The 19,028-nt window shown below is 43.9% G+C and overlaps 1 protein-coding gene across 3 annotated transcripts in view; it reads right to left on the bottom strand.

Annotated features, from left to right (window-relative positions):
- Positions 1-19,028, bottom strand: part of Cacna2d3 (calcium channel, voltage-dependent, alpha 2/delta subunit 3) — a gene marked incomplete at its 5' end in the record, with an annotated part of 848,592 nt that overhangs the window by 80,998 nt on the left and 748,566 nt on the right. For all 3 annotated transcript variants that reach the window (XM_013515709.1, XM_013515711.1, XM_013515710.1), the window contains 3 exon segments: positions 1,150-1,225; positions 15,537-15,607; positions 18,645-18,707. In XM_013515709.1, the coding sequence (XP_013371163.1) occupies positions 1,150-1,225; positions 15,537-15,607; positions 18,645-18,707 (210 nt within the window).

The raw sequence follows: 19,028 nt of genomic DNA, 5'->3' as shown, positions 1-19,028 counted from the left end.
AAGCTGAATTGGAGAAGATACTGTATAGTCTTACTAAAAACCAGTATTTTTCAAAAGGTCCAACTCTTTCTTGCTGCTCTGAAAATTTCTAGCTCTGAATCATTTCTTGACCACTCAGTATAGGAGAAGCATGTTAAATATTCAGTTTTTAAATAATTCCCTTTGTCAGATATTTTATATATATATATATGTGTGTGTGTGTGTATATATATATATATATATATATATATATATATATATACACATATATATGTATATATATATGGCTGAAATCACTTTTAAATCTTGTATTTTAAACAAGGTCTATTTTAGTTTATTTTTTAGTATTTAAAATATACCATTGCAAAAGCTATATTTATACACATATGTGGAGCAGAAAGAGGTACACATATATGTTTTGCTGTTATTTATTGCTGTGTTTTCTGCAATTGGTGGCTAAATACACATTGTATGTGCCATTTTTTTTAAAAGCAGGATCTCCCCGTGTTCTGTTGCCCAGGCTGACCTCTAACTCAGTCCTCTTGCATCAGCCTCCCAAGTAGCTGGAATTCCAGGTCAGTGTCACCTTGCTCAGCTCAAACATTGCCAGTTATTAAGTTACATTTGTGAACTGAGAGCGAATTAAAGAGTTAGCACCTAGCAGTCTGAAAGCCAGTTTCTATATCAGTATGGTGTGGACTGATCTTCAGCTGCTACATCACCAGTGGAACCAGCTCCAGGGAGGTCCACCTTCAACTCAGCAGCAGCACGTTCAGGGAGAAGGACCTACCATCGATGTGAGAATGCGCTCATCGCTTAAGAGCGCTACTGCATTCTGAGCCAAAAAGAAAATTTCTATTGAAATAAACCAAATTCTCTTTTATCTAACAGTGAGAGAACTGACAAAAATTCTCTGCTTTGCCATCCTTCAAAAGGGGGACGACTGCCTGAATCTATCAAAGACTTTGGACCTGTTTTTTATTCATATAATCACCAAGCTTAGGTTTAAACAGAAATTTAGCCTTTCTTTGGAAGTCAGGTCAGGAAATACTTCTAAACATTGATGGTTTTGAAAGCAGATAAACTTGATTACCCTAGGGAGGGAGACAGGGTCACACAGATAGAGACAGAAATGCGCAGCTGTTTTCTGAGCGAGAGCGTTGTACTCACATCCAGGAGCCCATGGGCGCTGTCGCTGCTCTCCTTGTTGGCTCTACACATGGCTTGGTAGTCATAAAGGGTAATTCTATGGAGAGAATGGACAAGAGCTTAGCTAAATAAGAAAACATGGGGGCCAGCACTGCTGTGTGTCAGCAGGCTGAGCCAGCACAACCTTCAAGGGTAACAGCCACAAGCAGAGCGTGAGCCTAACAAGGACTGAGTGACAGGTAAGGGATGTGGTAGACTCCACCTCTGCAGACCGTCATGTCACCCCACGGACTTGAAGAAGAAAGACAATGAAGGTATTGGGAAGGACGGAGGGAGATGACAAACCCTCTCACTCGAGGAGGTCTGAAACAAGGATGGCTCACATGGACCGAGACACTCCAAAGGGAATACACTGATGTGAATTGGATTTGGGCCCTTGGATGAAATCGTGATGGATGAGGCCTCGGAAAGGCCAATTTGGGTTAAAAAAAAATAGCAAGAATATCCATTTTTCTCAAACAGTAGGAAATAGGCCTGGAATAAGAAAACCCTGCATTTTGACAATTTGTAAGGAACCAGCTGGCCCACTGCATGTATAATGCTATCTTCCTACTCATCATTAGCTGGTTCTGGAGGTGCCATGGGTAGCAAAAACAATGGGTATCAAATTGTTTTGGCTGGAAAGGGTAGCAAGTTCTAGCTTGCATGTCTAGACCAAACAGGTAATACATGCTAGGATAAAATTGTTGCACCAAATGTGAGTATCAAATTATATGAGTTTCAAAGCAGCAGAGTACCAAGGTGTGCCTGTAATTTCCATCTGTGCCCCCATCACACATGTTGCCACCATCACAATAGATGACTGTCTTCTGAGACAAGAAAGTGGACTTTTTTCTTAATCTATTGGTGATAAAACTGTAATTCTCATCCCGACTACGGTCTTTACACAACTGCAAAAATGTTTTCCTTTGTAATGGAGGTATTTTAATTCTCTACCAACAACTTTACAACTTTACAATATAAATAGGAAAGGGAGTTTTTGGATGCGTTTACAACATGTACAAGTGCCTCATTCCATAGTCACAAGTTGTCACCAAAGGAGACCTCCATCCAACCAGCCCTTCTCCACCTCCCAGCTTCCCTCCTACCACTCCTAGCAGCCCATAACAGAGTCACCTGAGAATCAGCTCATGGAGAAGCTGCCAAACAAAATATTAAATAGTTTAATTCAAGTACTTCTCAACGTCTGCATGGAATTCTTCCCCCAGGGGTTCCTTCCTAGAACACAGTGCTTAGCGCTGAGTGCCCTTATTGCTGTGCTAGGAAAGATCACTAAAATAAAGGCTCCCTGTGAGAAGATGCATAAGATTTGTCTTGCACTTACTCCCGGCAGATAGCAAGGCACTGGACATGGTAAAGGGACTCAGTTTTCAAAGGCTGAATGCATGAATGATTGCCTCACTGCACTTATCCTGAATAAATGGTGACAGAACTGAGACCAAAGAGGCGAACTGCAAAATGCGCCATGGAGGTGTTCCTCTCTGGAATGTAAGTGGGACAGGTTAAACTCAGACCACCTATGGGTGCCACATAGAAAACCGGCCACATTTGACCAAATGGAAGCCAGCTCCTAACCCACCAGCACACAGCATGTCTTGGGCATCGAAGTCCAACCCCAGGGGTCACACAATCTCCTATCCAGTCCCCAAAGCCCCTCCTTCATCAAAATATTCCTTCTTCCTTGTCCTCTGGCTTTTTTCCTGATGCTGTTGCAAGCAAGAAGTTTTGCTTATGAAAACAGAAATAAAACCTGCATGCTGATCAAGCATTAGATGTGGGGACACCCCTACACAAATTTCTCATAGAAATGCTCACCAGTGATACAGCTGTGACACTACTCTAGTTGCCTAGATAGGCAACTGCAGACAGAAGACAAATCTAACAGCAGATCCTTGCCTGGCCCATGCTGCCATTGTTCTCATCCTTGCCCAGAAGACTTCTCCCTTCAAGGCAGTCTAGGCTTTGCCTGGGATTGGTATTGGCTTATCCTCTTCCTGCTGTCTCTACAGCTATACATACCTCGTGCCAGAGTTCACTGGCAGGAGCATGAGGCCAAGAGGATGAACCCGTGCTTGGAGGGTTGCAGTTATGGATGAAGAAGGCTCTTGATTTTTGAAAGTGGATCTGTTATATACACAGCGTGCCGGCTTCAGCAGCCTTCTTTTGAGGCTTTATTTTCTCACTTGTCAAATAACTCACAGAGATGATCTGAGATTTAAACAATCAAGTGTACGGAAGTACACAGAAATATGCCATCAAGTGTTCTGGTCTTGTTGAGATGTTTATGACAGAAAGCCTGATTTCACTGTTTGTTAGAGTTCGGGCTCTTAAAGCGGCCCTATTTCCAATGGTCCAAAGGACAGCAGTGACACAGTGGTTGAAAGCTTTGAACTTAACACCTGGGCTCAAATCCTAACTTATCCATATATACAGTGTTTTTTTTTTTTTTCCCAACTCTCTCAGAAAATAGTGAGATGCCTATCTGTGAAATGGCCAGAATAACAGCTATCCTAGATGGTGTCAGGAGGATTAAAGAAGTCATCTGTGTACTGCATTTAGCTTGGTATTTAACAGAAGGCAGGGCTGCAGCTGCTGTTATCATCATTAGTATAGTTTTCATTGCTGCTATTAATTAATGACATGGTGTTTAATGCAGTGGGAACCAATCCAGGCTTTACCCAGCTGGCTGGAAGACGGATGGCTCTCTTGTTTTCTTAGCTCATTGGCACATGAAATGTAGAATGAGATTCATGCTTGTTAGTGCAGTACAAGGCACATTCAGAAGCTGTGAGGGGTTATTAGGTGATGCCACAAGAACTTCTGTCCCTGGGCTCCTTGCCAAAGACCACGATGACTACAGCTGATGTCTGTTGAACTCTACGCAACAACTGTAAGTAAGGGACTCTTCTAAGCACATCCTTACAAGAGAGATTCTAACTATCCTCATTTTCTAGAGGGGTGAACTAAAGCTTAGCCACTCAGATAATGTGCCCAAATTTACCCAGCTAATCCTAGTAACCATAATTACTAGTGGGGGACAAGCTGAATTCATCTCAGTTTAGTTATTGTTCAGAACCAAGGCTTGAAAGAGTCTCGGAAATGCTTAGAATTCAGGCCTGTACCCCATTCCAGGATCTTATTGGAATTTCACAGCAAATGCTAAGGTAAGGCCTCATAACAACCAGTATCCAGAATCAACTTGCGCCTCAAGCCAAGGAAACATCTAGAAGTCTCCTGGTCATCATGGACCAGCTGGCTCAAAAGATCAGCTGGCTAGGCTGTAAGTGTCCCTTGTCATGGTAACCATCCAGATGGACAGATGGCAAGAACCTCAGAAGTCTCCCTGGATCATTTCTAAAATTTAAGCCAACCTGCTGGGGCCAAACTAAATTTCTTGGGAGCAGTACTTAGGTCAGAGCCTCTTTCTTCTATGTTTCAGAGGAGACTTTCTGATACTATTGCCACTGAGAAGGTTACAAAGCACGCCTTCCCTGTCTTTTCCACAAGTAGGCAGCTCTAACGAGATGGTGCAGAAAGAGAGTCTTCCAGATTATTACCCTTTTTGAAGTGATTCTGTTACTGTTTTAAATAACTCCTTTTTGTGGCTACCTGTATCCTGTTTAGCTGATTATAGTTAAGGAACATGATAATTGCCTGCTTTCATTCGGCTCTAAAATAAGCCCCAAGAATCGTGCACAGCCAGAGACTCAGCAGCAAGAATTTATTCCATTACAGATAACATGCCTTAATCCCCATGACATCACCACCAGGCCACTTCAGCAGTGGTTGGGCCTGCAGGGAGACCTTATCATTAGCATTGCTGTGCTCCTCAGGCAGAGCTCTGACATTCTGACAGAAGGCAAATTTGGTCTCTGCAGCAGAAGTGCAAAGCAACACAAACAAAGCCCCTAGAGAGCCCTGTGGCCTTGGGCTGGGTACATCCTCCAGTGGCAGGCTCATGGCATTAAGACTTGTGCATAATTATTTTGCTGATACTATTCTTTTCCAACTAGACAAAAACCACAACTTAAACAAAGGTTTTTTTTTTCCTAAGAATTATCAGGTTGAATTTTAAAGTTGTAATCTCAGTTCATTTACACTGGTTACCAACGGTGGTTAATAGCAATCAACACTTATTAAACACCTACTATTTGCCACAAGGCTATATAATTGACCTGCGATGACTCATTAAATAAGCTCACTTTGTCTACACGATTAGCCTAAAATCAATCTTAAAATAAGCTAATATTTGCAAATACACCTCCAGAAGCAGAACAAGGGAGGTGTTTGACATAAAAACTCATCTTGGGACATAATTAAGCCATTTGTAATTCTGAGAAGCAAAATGACTCACTAAGGTTGCATTTAGACATATGCATTCTTTGCTGACCTATAAAATATGTTCTCTGGGGGCAGCTTTAATTGCAAGTGCAAGGCCACAGAGCACGAATAGAGGAAATTGTTAACAAAGGGGGAGCAGGCATGGGAAGCCCTAACTCACACTTACATCTCAGAAAGCCAGGCCGGTGGACAGCTCAGCTGTTGACATGACTGCGAACAGAAGACCCCCTCTCTCTTGCTTGCATGAGCTCTCATCCTGCTTGCGTGAGTCCTTGTTCCACAGCAACTTCTCCCTGACACAGCGCAGTGTCTATAGATCAGCAGGGCATGACACATCTAACGCAACTGAACTGACATCCCCTGGCCTCACTGCCTTTGAATCTTCTCACCAGAAATCACTAAAAACCAGTTCAAGTAATGAGCACCCATCATTAGCAGGTGGCTGCGCTGCCCAAGAGCCCAGAGCACAGGGTCCACTGCAAAGCACCAAATGGGAACCCTACAGAGACTTCACTCGTCCCGGACACATCAAATAAAAGCAGCCCCAAAGCAACACTTTTTACCGTCGATGCTCATAATAGTTTTTTTAAAAAAAGCTGTAGATAATGATCTCATCCACATCTCAGGCAACAAGGGCAATACCAATAAGAAATAATTACTTTTTGCCAGAAATGTGGACATTATCTCTGAGGTCAGGGACATGGGTACATTTGATAGGATAGAAAACTTAGGCTCTGAAAGGTGAAGTCATGGCCCAAGGGCGTTACCACACTAGTAAGCATGGCGAATGAGTTCTCAGTCCAGGTCTCTCGTACTTGTTGTGAGGATCCAACTCAGGGCCTCGAGCATACTAGGCATGCGCTCTACCCTGTAGTCCTAGCCCTTCTCATACTTTAAAGTTGCACATTTCAAAAATCTTGCCCCTTAAGGATCTCATGGGGATGGGCCACTCAGAAGGATCTATAAAATACGATGTAAACTTAGTCTTAATTCCTAAGGATATCTGTGAGCACACAAATTGCTGTTTGCTTAATATAATGACTGTCGTTCTTGGCCACTATTTAGAATCACCTAGAAAATGTTAAAAGGGTTTTTTTGTTGTTGTTTTGTTTTTATATGCTGATGCCTGAGTATCACCTCTTCTCAGGGTTTCACTTGTCTGGGTTTTTTGGTTGTTTTTTTTTTCTTTTTGGTACCGGGAATCAAACTCATGACCTCATGCTCGCCAGGCAGGTGGTGTGCCACTGAGCTACATCCCTGACTGGTCTGAAGACCTGGTGCAAGTTGTTTTTTAAGTCCCTTAAGGAATGGTAACGTGAGCAAAGCACTCCGCTTGTGAACTGGTTTGTCCCCCTTCTTGTTTGACTGTAAATACCTTGCAGGCGAGAACTGGACTCCTTTCTCTAAGCACATACCCCAGTCTGGTCAAATTAGAGGTGCTTGTTTGACTTATTAAATAGTAGGTGCCACCTGTAAGCCTCAAGGATGAAAACCTTCCTATCATACTGGAGAGAAGATCCGATTTAACAAGGAGTGCCCCAGAGCCCAGAGAATCCTCTAAAGAAGTGTGACCTTGAGATTTCAGCAACCTCCCAGCTTCTCAACAGGCCCTGTCTCCACTCCGGGGCAGGGCACTGCTCTCCCAGCCACGTTTGCTTTGATGTGGACCAAAGTCATGGGTGTCTCGTAAGTGCACCTCGCTGCTTGCTTGTCTGCCCATTCACCTGGGTGTTGCATGAAAATTAGCTTTGTTTGTTAAACTTCAGGGGGAAATGGAATCACAATTTATCCCTCATAGAAAATAGAAAACTGCCTTTGTGTCTTTGAGTAGGCACTAGAAGGAAACAGCTGAATTCTGCTTTAGGAGTAAGTTAATGGGAGACCCATTTGAGACTAGAAACTTGGATACTGCGGAGCTTCCTTGTTCATAAAACCATGTCTAAGTTTTGTGACAACTGCATCAAAATACTGTAGCACTGTGCTTAGCACCAGACAGAGATATCACTGAGGGCTGGTAAATACCAGTACCTGGGGAGTGCCGGTGTCACTGGCAGTAGCAGGAAAACTCTAAGAGTAATACTGAACACTCCTGCTTTTCTTGTGTGGCGTCAGGCAGGCACACACAGTCAAGTGAGTTAGATGGTGGCCATGACCATTTGTGCTTGGGACTGCCTTGGGCTTGTGGGGTGGTGAGAGACTAGGAGTTGTGAACACTGCCCCATCTCTTGAGGATTTCTGGAGTGGAAAGCACAGGAAGTCAGAGGACTCACATGCTTTGAAGTAAACTAGGACATGCTGGAGATTAAGGGTAGCCTCCCAATATCTATTCTCTCTTCTGGCAAGCAGAACTCTGACTTTTCAATATGTACATTTCCCAAGTTCCTAAGAAGTGACATAAACCAATTTAGTTAAGTAGAAGTTTTGTATTAGAAGCTGCTTAATACATTCATAAATTGATTAAAACAAATTTTAGTAGAGAAAATATTTGGCCCTTTAGACATTGTAGATCTCCTTGAATTCTACTTCTGCCCAGGGTTGCAGCTACATAGGACCATTAAGTAACGTTGAGTTTAAAAGCCAACTTGCAGAAATGTAGACAAAAAGTTATGGTCCTGGGTCTACGATGAAATACTAGGCTCCCAAATTAGAATTTGTAAACATCCTTCACATAAGAAAAAGACTTCTACATTCTTTAATCCCTTATGATTTAGGAGTTTTCCATTATTTGTAGCAGAACCATTTCCTAACTGATATATTGGTTCTCAAGTTTGATTTTAAGGCTTTCTTTGCCTACCTTGAGGAAGAACAAATATGAATGTATGAAACTATCCTTTTGGAAAATATTTTAGTCTGCTCTAACTACAGAAAAAGAACAGTGGTGATTAGTGGACATGTTCTGGAATCTGAGAGGCATGAGTTCAGATTCCATCTCCTTGACCCATTTTTGTAGGTAAACTTGACAAGTTATTGAAATGCTTGGAGCTCTCACTTTGGTTCTTGTCAAATGGAAATAATGATAGTAGTTACTTCCTGAAGTTTCCATGGGGGTTAATTAAGGCAATGCACATTAACTGCTTGACATACTGCTTTGCCTTAGTTAATTTTCAATAAATGAGATGGGCTACCATCATGGTAAAAATGAGAGCTGTAATCAGGATTCTCAAGTGGTAGCTTTAGAATTTCACAGAATGGTCCACTAAAATCTCCATGCTTCTGCATTCCAGAAGCTACCTCCCTGTTCTCTTCAACACCACTTTTTTTTTGTTTGTTTTTGGTTTTGGTTTTTCTCCGGTACCGGGAACCGAACTCACGACCTTGCGCTTGCCAGGCAGGCGCTTTTGCCGCTGAGCTAAATCCCCAGCCCCTCAACACCACTTTTGACCAAGTGTACTGGGGCAGAAATGGTTGGGTCAGTGGGAAGCCAACAAGCTATGGTATTCATTACAGGACAGTGTATTCATAGCGGTATTCATAGCAGGACAGTGGCATGAAGGATAGCAGCCATCCAAACATGACAGACTTCTCCTTTAACATGCTCTGGACAACAAGGCCAGGCCATGAGCTGAAATGTAGTTTACTTACCAAAGTTGGGACAGCTCCTGGACCACTGCATACACAGGGGTAGGAATAGTCTAGGTCTTGATTGAATCTGGATGTGTCACCGTTTAGAAAGGTGATTTAAACAGTAGACGGTTCCACCACAGCAGAGTCCACACAACTCAATCATGTTAAGGAACGTGTGGGGCAGAATGACCAAGACATGTACTGGGTGCCACAGGGAAAATACGAACGGACTCAGAGGGGTGAAAAAGCCCAAGAATGTTGCACTAAGCACAATAAAAAAAAATATCCAAGTCAAAAATCTCCACACAAAATACATACACACATAAACAGGAGAGGGGGAAAGAGAGAGAGAGAGAGAGACAGAGAGAGAGAGAGACAGAGAGACAGAGAGAGAGAAAGAGAAAATAGCCAAGAGAGATAGGCCTTGCTAGTATCTCCAAAACAAAAGCAAAAGCAAATTATTATCAAGCGGCCCATTTCCTTGCAATCCAAAGGTCAGGTGTGTTCAACTGGCCTCCCGCCTTCACACATAATTGGATATACAAAGAACCAAATATATCAAAAGACATAGGAAGGAAGACCATCTGGCCTTTCCCAGAAACCACATGAACATTTGGTAAACGTGAAACCCCAGGGCAAATCGCAAGTGCATGGTGTTTGATAAAAGCAACAGCCCTCTTTCATCCTTCAGCGAGGATTTATTTCTTTACCTGCTTTTTGTAGGCTGCTGACCTTTCCTTGGGGCTTGTACCGAATTCATTTCAATGATTCCTTCTGTCTCCCTGGCCCCCATGGCCTAAAAGTCACACTTGTCCCTCTCATCTAACAAATGGCCCCTCATGTCTAAGTGAGGGTCCTGCTCTGGTGGGTGAACTCTGTAAGCCATCTCTCTTGGGGGGAGAGGACAGATGACATGGGAAGAGGGTGAAGGCTCACTGTTGGCCCAGTAACCTGTTGAGTGTTTTGCTCGAGCTGGATGTCCTTTCTGCCAGGCAGGAGCTGTGCTGTTGAACTATCTCTCCAGCCCTATTGGATGCCCTTTCTGAATGAAACCATCTTTTGTTCTTGATGTTCAGATCCTTTGTGGTTTGTTCTAGTGTTGGTGGTGCCTGCCTGAGAGCCCTCACAAAAGCTGCACCCATTACTCCCTAAGGAATGGATGCAGAGACTGAAGATAAGCTAAGAAATAGACCCCATAAGGACAGGCTGGGAGCTCTTCTGGCTAAAAAGGGATCTGTTCAGACTTTTTTGTTTATTTGCTTGAAAGTCTGTCCACCAACGAAGGAAACAGCAAGGGTAGAAGTTCTGGATTATAGCATGGTTATTCACCTGTCAACAATTTTGTGCTACAATCCACAGTGCCAGCTCGCTGTGTCCTGCTTGAATTCTCTATGGTCACAGGTGAAGTTGTGCAGGCAGGAGGCTCAGCGTCCATGCTGTGGAGGACAGACTGTAACATGTGTGTACCCTGAAGCTTGGGACATTTCAGTTACCCATTTAACTGTTCCTTGCAGGTAGATGAATATTTTCTTGGTCCGATTTTGCTACAGAGAAAAGTGTAGTGACTTCAAGATGCCAAAAATCGTGCAACTTCTAAGCAGACAAGAGCTAGACTGGAACTCAAGAGCTTTAAACTTCATATTCTTTGATGGTGACTGCACAGACAACTCTCATGGGTGTCTATAAGAGCACCAGTTCCTTGGTTCTTTCCCAGGCCAATTTTTAATGGAGATGCTAATTCTCAACAGAGTCCAGGTCCCCAGGTCCCCAGAGATAACTGCTGTGCAGTATCACCTTTTGGGAATCATTAGTGACAAAACAAAGCAGGAGAAAATGGAACAAAAAGATCTTAGATATTTGGAACTCTTAAGGACAACCTCCAATCCTGTTTGCATAGCTCTGCAGTTTGGAAAGCATTTTCACATATCTTATTTAGCTCCCTCTCAGGAAGGTCCCTATTTAAGTGGAGTAACTTAGGCTCAGAGAGGCCAAGGAATCTATCCCAAGACACACAGTTTCAAATATGGTCCTATTTCAAAACCAGAGTGTCACGGAGGTCCCATCAGGAACTTTGGGCCACCTACCTATGACTGGCTATAAATTCTTTCCCACTTTTTCCTGGATATCTGACAACACTGAATTTGCATCCCTGGAGATAAGGAGAAAACAAAAGGGGGATAAATCATTGTAACAAAAGGACTCGGAAACTACACAGTTCTCATAGTAATTCCAAGAGGGAGAAGGTCACAGCCAGTATCATAGTGAATTCTGAGAAAAATGAATATGAGGCTTTCACTAGTCATGAACATGGAAAAAAGGAAAACGACTGGAAGGAACCACCTACTCCTTACCCCACAACCCCCATCCCCATGCGCAAATAAGTCAGTAGTCAGAGAGCCCACTCGCTTTCAGTGATAAGGCTGTAGAAACATTTGATGTTCTCTGACTGGAACACAAACAACTGACCAGGCACACAGTGTCATGAGGAAAACAAGTGAAGCCTGAGGACATGGGCTTGGCCTAAGGATGTGACAACTTCAACTAAAAGAAATCTGGGCAATCTTATCTCTTCGCAGGCCTCCCACCCTAGAGATTTTGCTCGTGCAGATGAAACCCTGCTGGGTCAACAGCTTCCTCAGCTAAGCGTCACCTCTCAGGACAGCTTGGGGAGTCTCCCACGCAGGCTTGCACAGGGGAGCAGGAAGGGCAAAAGCTGGAACGTTATCTCTGGATTCAGACTGGCGGTATAGGAATCCAGTTCTGCTGAACAGAGACTTAGAGCAAGTTCTTAATCTTGCTAAGCCTTAGCATTTCCATCTGTAAAGGGGGTATATTTAAATCCATGGCTGCCCTTGTGGGCGTGCCATCTGCATCATCACACAGCCTTGCGCTTAAAAGGGCCTGTGCTGAGGCGGCAATGGTCATATAAGCCTGAAATCTCAGAAATCTGGGAGGCTGAGGCAGGATAGTAAGTTTGAGCCCAGCTTGATGAAATCATGTCTCAAAAGAGAAAAGAAAGGGAAAGGGCAAAGGAAGGGAAAAAAGAAAAGGAAAGGAAAGAAAAGAAAAAAGAAAAAGTTGGGGAAGCAGTTGAGAGTGAAGACCCTGGGTTCAATGCCCAGTTCTGAAAAGGAGGGTAGTGCTTGGTTTAATATTCTACTGTCAGTATCTTAGAGTTCTTGAAACTTTTCAAAAAGAGTGTCAGACATTAACATTGCACACAACTGGCCTGCTTATACCTGTCCTGCTTATACCTGCTTATACAGAGTTTTTAGAAAGCCTGTAAGAGGTAAGATTCGTTTAGAGAGATCAGGCTATGTGTGGCAGGTGCTCAGGGAAGGCAGTATAAGGTTCCTCTTCACACTGCTAAAGTTCTGGTCTGATTTTGACACTTGGAACTAAGTTATAGTACCAATGAGTCATACCAGACTTCTTTTCTTTTCTTTTCCTTTCTTTTCTCTTTTGAGACACGACTTCATCGAGCTGGGCTCAAACTTGCTATCCTTCTGCCTCAACCTCCCAGATTTCTGAGACTACAGGCTTGTAGGAATAGTACCCATGAAGTGAGGTAAGTGGGGTAGACAGAGTCAGGTCAACTAAGAGACCCAGGGTGAGCAATTTGGCTTCTTAGAATAGCTTTATAGAGTGTTACAAGACTTAATCAGAATTACTTAGAATTCTCCTGAGTTGTTTACTGTTCACAGGAATCAGAAGTTTTCTCCCCAGGAGGTGCTGCAGACTCAGAAGTGTCTATTCTCTCCTTCCTTTCTATCTGCCTGGTAGAACAGCCATGAGATCACCAAGTAAGTGATCAGAATAATCAAGGAAAATGCAGGTCAACATCTCCTCGCTTCCCCAAAGAGCCAGTGAGGGAGATAGGGCCGGGGAAAGACACGGAGGAAGTGGCTAGAGAGACAGAGATGGTCTTCTCCTCTCGGAGCTTGGTTTTTCTGGAGAAGATGATTTGTAGGACTCTTGCTATGAAACTCATTTCTTTAGGCCAGAATAGAAACAGATCAAATCAAGAAACACTGTGCCAGTCAACTGGATCCAAGATGCCGAGATAAGAGGTCAGCTCAGCAAACCAATCTGTTTCATCTGGGCCAACCACGTCTTTAAAGCAGCACAGACCCCGGGTACCCTGTGTTTAGCATATGGCTCAGTTTGCTATGGTATGTGACTTCCAGCCCAAAGTGCTGCCAGCTCCTTCCGGCTGTATCCAGATGTTTCTGAAATGCACATCTTCTCTGAATGGGAGGACTGTCGACCTTATGCTCTCAGGAAGAACTGCCTATTGGAAAGAGCCTGTGTCTGACTTCCAGGCCTACAGTACCTCAGCACTAGAGACCTAGCACCAGGTGTCATGGGTATGTAAATGTAGCAGAAGCATCACCTATCGCCAGGCAGAAAGTAAAGCCAAGACTGAGGAAAGATCCATGCTGACAAATATCAGAGCAGCAACTAACAACTGCTGAGCCCTTAACATATGCCAGGCACTGTGCTTAGAATTTTATGCTTATTATTATATCATTACCTCTGACAGCAACCTTTGCAAGGAATTATTATCACCTTCTGTTTTCATATAAGAAAAGCTTGGAGACATAATTTAGCTTTTTGCAAGTCCCGCAGCTCGTAAATGTCAGAGCCTGGATTTGACGTCAGTCTGTCTGACCCCTCAAACTCACTGCTTCATTGGCCCCAGCAACAGGGGCCCTCAAAGAGGCCCAGGACATTCATCAACCAGCTCCTACATGATAGTAGTCATTGTGATAATTGAGTAACGCTCCCAGCCATTCCTTTTTCTCAAATATGTTGCCTAATCTTGTAATAAAAGAAAGTTCTCGATTCATGCCAACCACAGTTCACTCACAGTCAGGAGAGACTAGCTAGCAGTTTGAAATTCTAACATAACCTTTGTTTTTCTCCCACCAACCAGTTCGAAAGGAATATCCAAGAGGAAAAGCGGGAAAATGGATTTGTTAAAAGAGTTGAAAAATATACTTTCAAATGGGAAACACATGTGTAATTATTCTTCTTCCTTTGTCTCTTCCCCCACCTAGTTGAAAACAAGCGAACATGATGTAAATGTACACATCCACGCAAAGATAAGAACTGTCAGTGCGAGCCCTAGACGGCAGGCAGTCCAGCAACTGCTGTGAAAAGCTCGAAGAAGCCATGGAAAACCTTCCGGCAGCCCCATACCAGGGCCAAGCACATTTTTCAAGCAGGAGTGCGATGACTCCTGGCAAAGAAGAAGACCCTGCTTGAGTTGGGGACAGAATCAGGCAGGAGTGAAATACATGTGCTCCAGGCAGGCCCGAGAGCAGGCACGCGTGTCAGAGAGGGCAGAAGCACTGGACTCCTGCCACTTTCTTTTATCTTTATCTTTCTGCCTCCCTTCTGGTACAGACGAGCTGTGATCTTTCAAAATTCGGTCACCATTTTTGAATTTCCCCGCTTTCAGCACAGCACCTCTGGTCTTGTGGACTGGCTTAAAAGTCTGATTTCTGGGCGAACACTTCGAAGCCAGGCAGCTCTGGGGAGTGGTAAGGCAAGGCCTGTGTGCATGGCGCCTTCCCCGACCCCCGCAGTGGTGGGCAAGGGTGCTCACATCACAGGTGCTGGGAGCCCGGCACTACCTGTTACTACATGCTCAGCAGCAGCAATAAGCCAGCTGAAGTGCTACTTCAAAGGCCGTTGTTCTTCCCGGAACCTCAAGGGAAGGGGACGGCACTGGCCTTCCCAGAGACCTTCTCATGCTGTGATCTCGGGGTGTCAGATTTTCCATAGATTTTGGTCTTCCCAAAAGCAAGTCTGGCCCACCCATGAGGACAGGGAGCCAGGAGGAAGCTGACCGCACACAAGCTTTACTTAAGATCCAGGATAGTTCTCACAGCTAGGTGGGTAGTATCCCCACGCACACCTGCGACATTTGACACCACCCGGCTTTCCTTTCAGCAGTGGGCTCAAATGCACCTCCACCAGGAGCAGGTCTTGAGGGCTTTACCTTGATTTTGTAAAACTGTATCAATAAGTCCCTATGTATTACCTTCCACCCTGAGTGCCAGATTCCTGGGCAACTTCCTTGGTTTGTCAGTGAGACAAAATAATTGCTTTCTAACCAGGTGAAAACTTTTCTTATTCTTTACAGGGACTTGCTTAGGCCTGATAGAATCATCTCAGGATGCACACTCATACTTCAATACTTGCCTCCAGTTAATCCCATGCTGGGGGCAAAGGAAACTCATTGTGAGTTGTGTTTCTAAGACTCTTAACACTCATGGGCAGGCGAGCATCCTATTTCAGGGATATCTTCTGAGGCATGAACACAAGTAGAAGCCAGCTATAGGGTCAGGTCCGGGCTTGCTTTATTTGACCTTGGTTTTTTAAATTTTATTTAGGTCAACTTTTTCAGGGGACTCAGAAGACTATAAACTCCTTACCTTTTAAAGGAGCCCATTGCTAACAGTTTGTTCATCACAGCTCCCTCGACTTCACCAAAAAAGTCTCCAGTCTGTGAGGAAGAAAAGAAGGTATGTGAGGAAGTGTGGATGAATAATGGATCCAAACAGCAGAGATGAAATGAAAACAGATACAGTCAGTGTCCTGGAACTGATGGCAGCCAGTTTATGGCTGACGGTAGCCTGTTTATGGCTACCGTTACATAAAAGGGGAAAAGGTTGTAATGATCAGCTCTGGGACTGCAGAGCAAATCAGTGAGCAGATGTGAATGTCTCCACAATACACGGGCTGGGGGAGGCTGTACAACATGCACTGAATGCAGAAATTAAGATATGCACGCACACACACACACACACACACACCACACACACACACCATTATCCTTGGATGAAGGAGGCTTTAATCTGTACATAATCTCTCATGATTAAAATGCTCCTTCATATGGCGAGAATGAGGGTATGAACGGGGGGGGCTTCCTAGACAACAATAACAAAATTTTTTATAATTCCTGAGTGACCTGTATAGGAAAATACACACAGTCCTCTTCCTCAGCCCTATAAATTTTCTGCAGTTGAGAATCTGTCCTTTCTCAAAATCACTTTCTGATGAATATTCCCATTTTGTCCGCAGGCTGTTAGTATGTTGACCAGGAATGTTTGTCTGAACCCTTAGGCAGACAGAATGGCCAGTCAGATTTCTGATGATCTGCCTCTACATCTGGGGCTGTCTCCGGGTCATCACAAAGCTGTAGCCCCTCCAAGTCTAGACCTTGCTTCTGGCTGATATTTGCAAATGATGAACAAAGTTTAAAGTTTGGAATGAAGGATGCACATTGTCCAGACTCGGGGGCCATTACGATGGTGGGATCCATAGGAAAATGTTGTGCCTTGCAGAGGAGCAAAGCTTCTCGCGATAGCTTTATTCTACCAACACCCTGGAATGAGCCAGAGTAGAGCAGTAGGCAACCTTCATCTCTACTGTGCAGGCTCTGAGGATTTATAGCTTCTGCATGTGTGAGTACAGGACAGGACAAGCATCCAAATCAAATACATTCCTTAGGAATTGTATTAACTAAACCCCAATTCCACTTCAACAAACTGAGTGATTTTAACCACACTACTGGGTTTTCCAGGCCAGCCAGAATTCAGTAAAAAGTCTAGAAAGAGGAGGAAGGAGGAAGCAGCATTTCTCTGACAGTATCAAGCACTTCCTTTTGCACTGGAGGGGAACTGGGAAACTTTTGCAAACCACGGGCATATGCTGCTGCTAGGAGCAAGAAGGACATTTGCATTTTATGTGTGTAAATACGCCACTGTCAGTGGAACGGGTTGTCAGATGAAGAAGAATTATCCTAATTGGGGTGCAGGAAGCCAGACAACATCAAACAAGTCCAGGCTGAGCAGCCGGCAGGCCTGGCTAATGCTGCAGGCCTATTCCAGGGGTAGACGGAGCAGGAAGGCTGCAGAGGCTGTGGCTTCATGAGTTCCTATTTCAATGGTTTGTTAGCAAGTCCAGGACTGCCACTGGAAGACATCCATTCTGTTCTTTCCGTGCTCTGAGATCAGGCTTCTAGCTCTGCCCTGCATAGCTATGGAAGAAGTGCAGAACTCCTTCTCCCAAGAGATTAATGTGGGTACTCACTTTAGAGATTCTTGACTCTCACTGTCTCTCCAAGCCAAGCAGGCACATTACTCTACGTCAGTGATGGCAACCTTCTAGAGCTTTCAGTGATAGCAAACATCCAGCTGCGGCATATGTGCGATAGGTTCGCCACCACTGCTCTATGTGGATGGACTGTGCTGCTGCCTTGAGAAGAGACTTGTTTCATGGGGTCATTCATCCTAACATCCACCACCTGCCCAGTATCCACTGATGTTCAGCAGTGGGAGGTACATTTAACATCCTCCCACATTCTCAGGGATAAGAACACAGTGGAAGCATGGTTTCTCAAGCTTCCCAAATTCACTGTTTGTAAATGAACAGACCATTAAGCCCAGATCCTAAAGAGTCACACTTGAGTTGATTTATTAAGCATTATTGGACCTAGAAAATTTAAAATGATTTAGAAGGCGGTTCATTATAAATATTAGCATCCTCTAACATTAGGGTTATACACAGTCAGCAATCCTCACTTTCCAGAGGCCCAGACGTGTCCAGTAATGTGCTGATAACCCCAAAACCAGTTAAGAAAGAGAATAGCACCAGAAACGGTCTGTTTTTCCTGCTAATATTACTTATAAGATGGTAGTGCTAAACTTGTCTATATTTTACTTTAAATCACTAATAGAATTTCTAATCGCAGGAAAAGATTGAATGCAGAAAATTTCAATGGGAAAACCCCATGTTTCCATTATAATATTATTGATTTTAGCTCTCCTTTTGATGCCTAAATAGAGTAGATGTTTCTGTGATCTGACTCGGCTTGCTTGCTTCTCTTGCTCCCTCCAACTTGCACACTCTATGTGGCTCGATTAAATAAAGATTGCTTTTTGTCTGTCTTTGGGCCCCTGTACCTAGGTGTGAAGACCTCAAGTCAATCTTTGGACTTAGATGACTGACTTTTAAACAGCGAAAACCAGAAAAAAAGCCGTAAACGATAACTATGAGGACTGTGTAGGGATGTGTGTATGTGTGTATGTGTATGTGTATGTGTGTGTGTGTGTGTGTGTGTGTGTGTGTGTGTGTGTGCATACACATATGTAAGTAGGTAAAATATTTAAGGGAGAAAATCTCCTTAAAGTTGCACAAATTCTTTAAGGCACCGCCACCCTTGAGGGCAAAAATTCTTTATGTGGCACAGACAATTCTGAGGTAGAGAGTTCTATAAACTGAACATTTTATGAGCAAGAGAACAGACCCTGCTCTCTGCTACCTCCCTAATGCTCCCCTCCCCGGAGGTAAGAACGGTTTGGGGCCTGCTGAGAAGGAGGCTGTGACATTCTTGGAGAGATGGAAATAAGGTTTTATAATCTCCTGCCCTGTATACATAGATCATTGTCTCCAAGTGATCCAGTAACACCGTAATTGTTCTCTTTGACACAAGCACAGTCTAAGCTCCGTACTTGGAGTTGGTAGGCCTTTCCACTCACCTGGGTGTAGTCTTCAGACACCAGAATAAATCCGTTATTGTCTATGAGGTAACAGTTCACTGTCTGAAAACAAAACCAAATACAGTTTTGAGTCCACAGGCGGCTTTCACACAGAATGGCGTACTTTTAACCAGAGAGAAACCCAGGGTTTTGGAGGGGACTTGAATTCAGGGAACTGCAAGTGCCTGCTGGCCCTGTAAGTCAAGGCCATGGCTCAGCAAACTCTAGCATCGACTCTGCAAAACTAACACAAGCAGAACACAAAACAGGCCTTGAACGACCCAGACTGGGGTAAACAGAATGCATTAAAATAATGATGAGTTACAGTTTGCCTTGCTGTTTTTTTCTTCATAGGATCTAAATATTTCCCAGGAACAGTGTTCG

The sequence above is a fragment of the Chinchilla lanigera genome, unplaced genomic scaffold, assembly GCF_000276665.1.
Source record: "Chinchilla lanigera isolate Chin_1 unplaced genomic scaffold, ChiLan1.0 scaffold00029, whole genome shotgun sequence".
NCBI lineage: Eukaryota > Metazoa > Chordata > Mammalia > Rodentia > Chinchillidae > Chinchilla > Chinchilla lanigera.
This window is presented reverse-complemented; position numbering and strand designations above follow the sequence as displayed.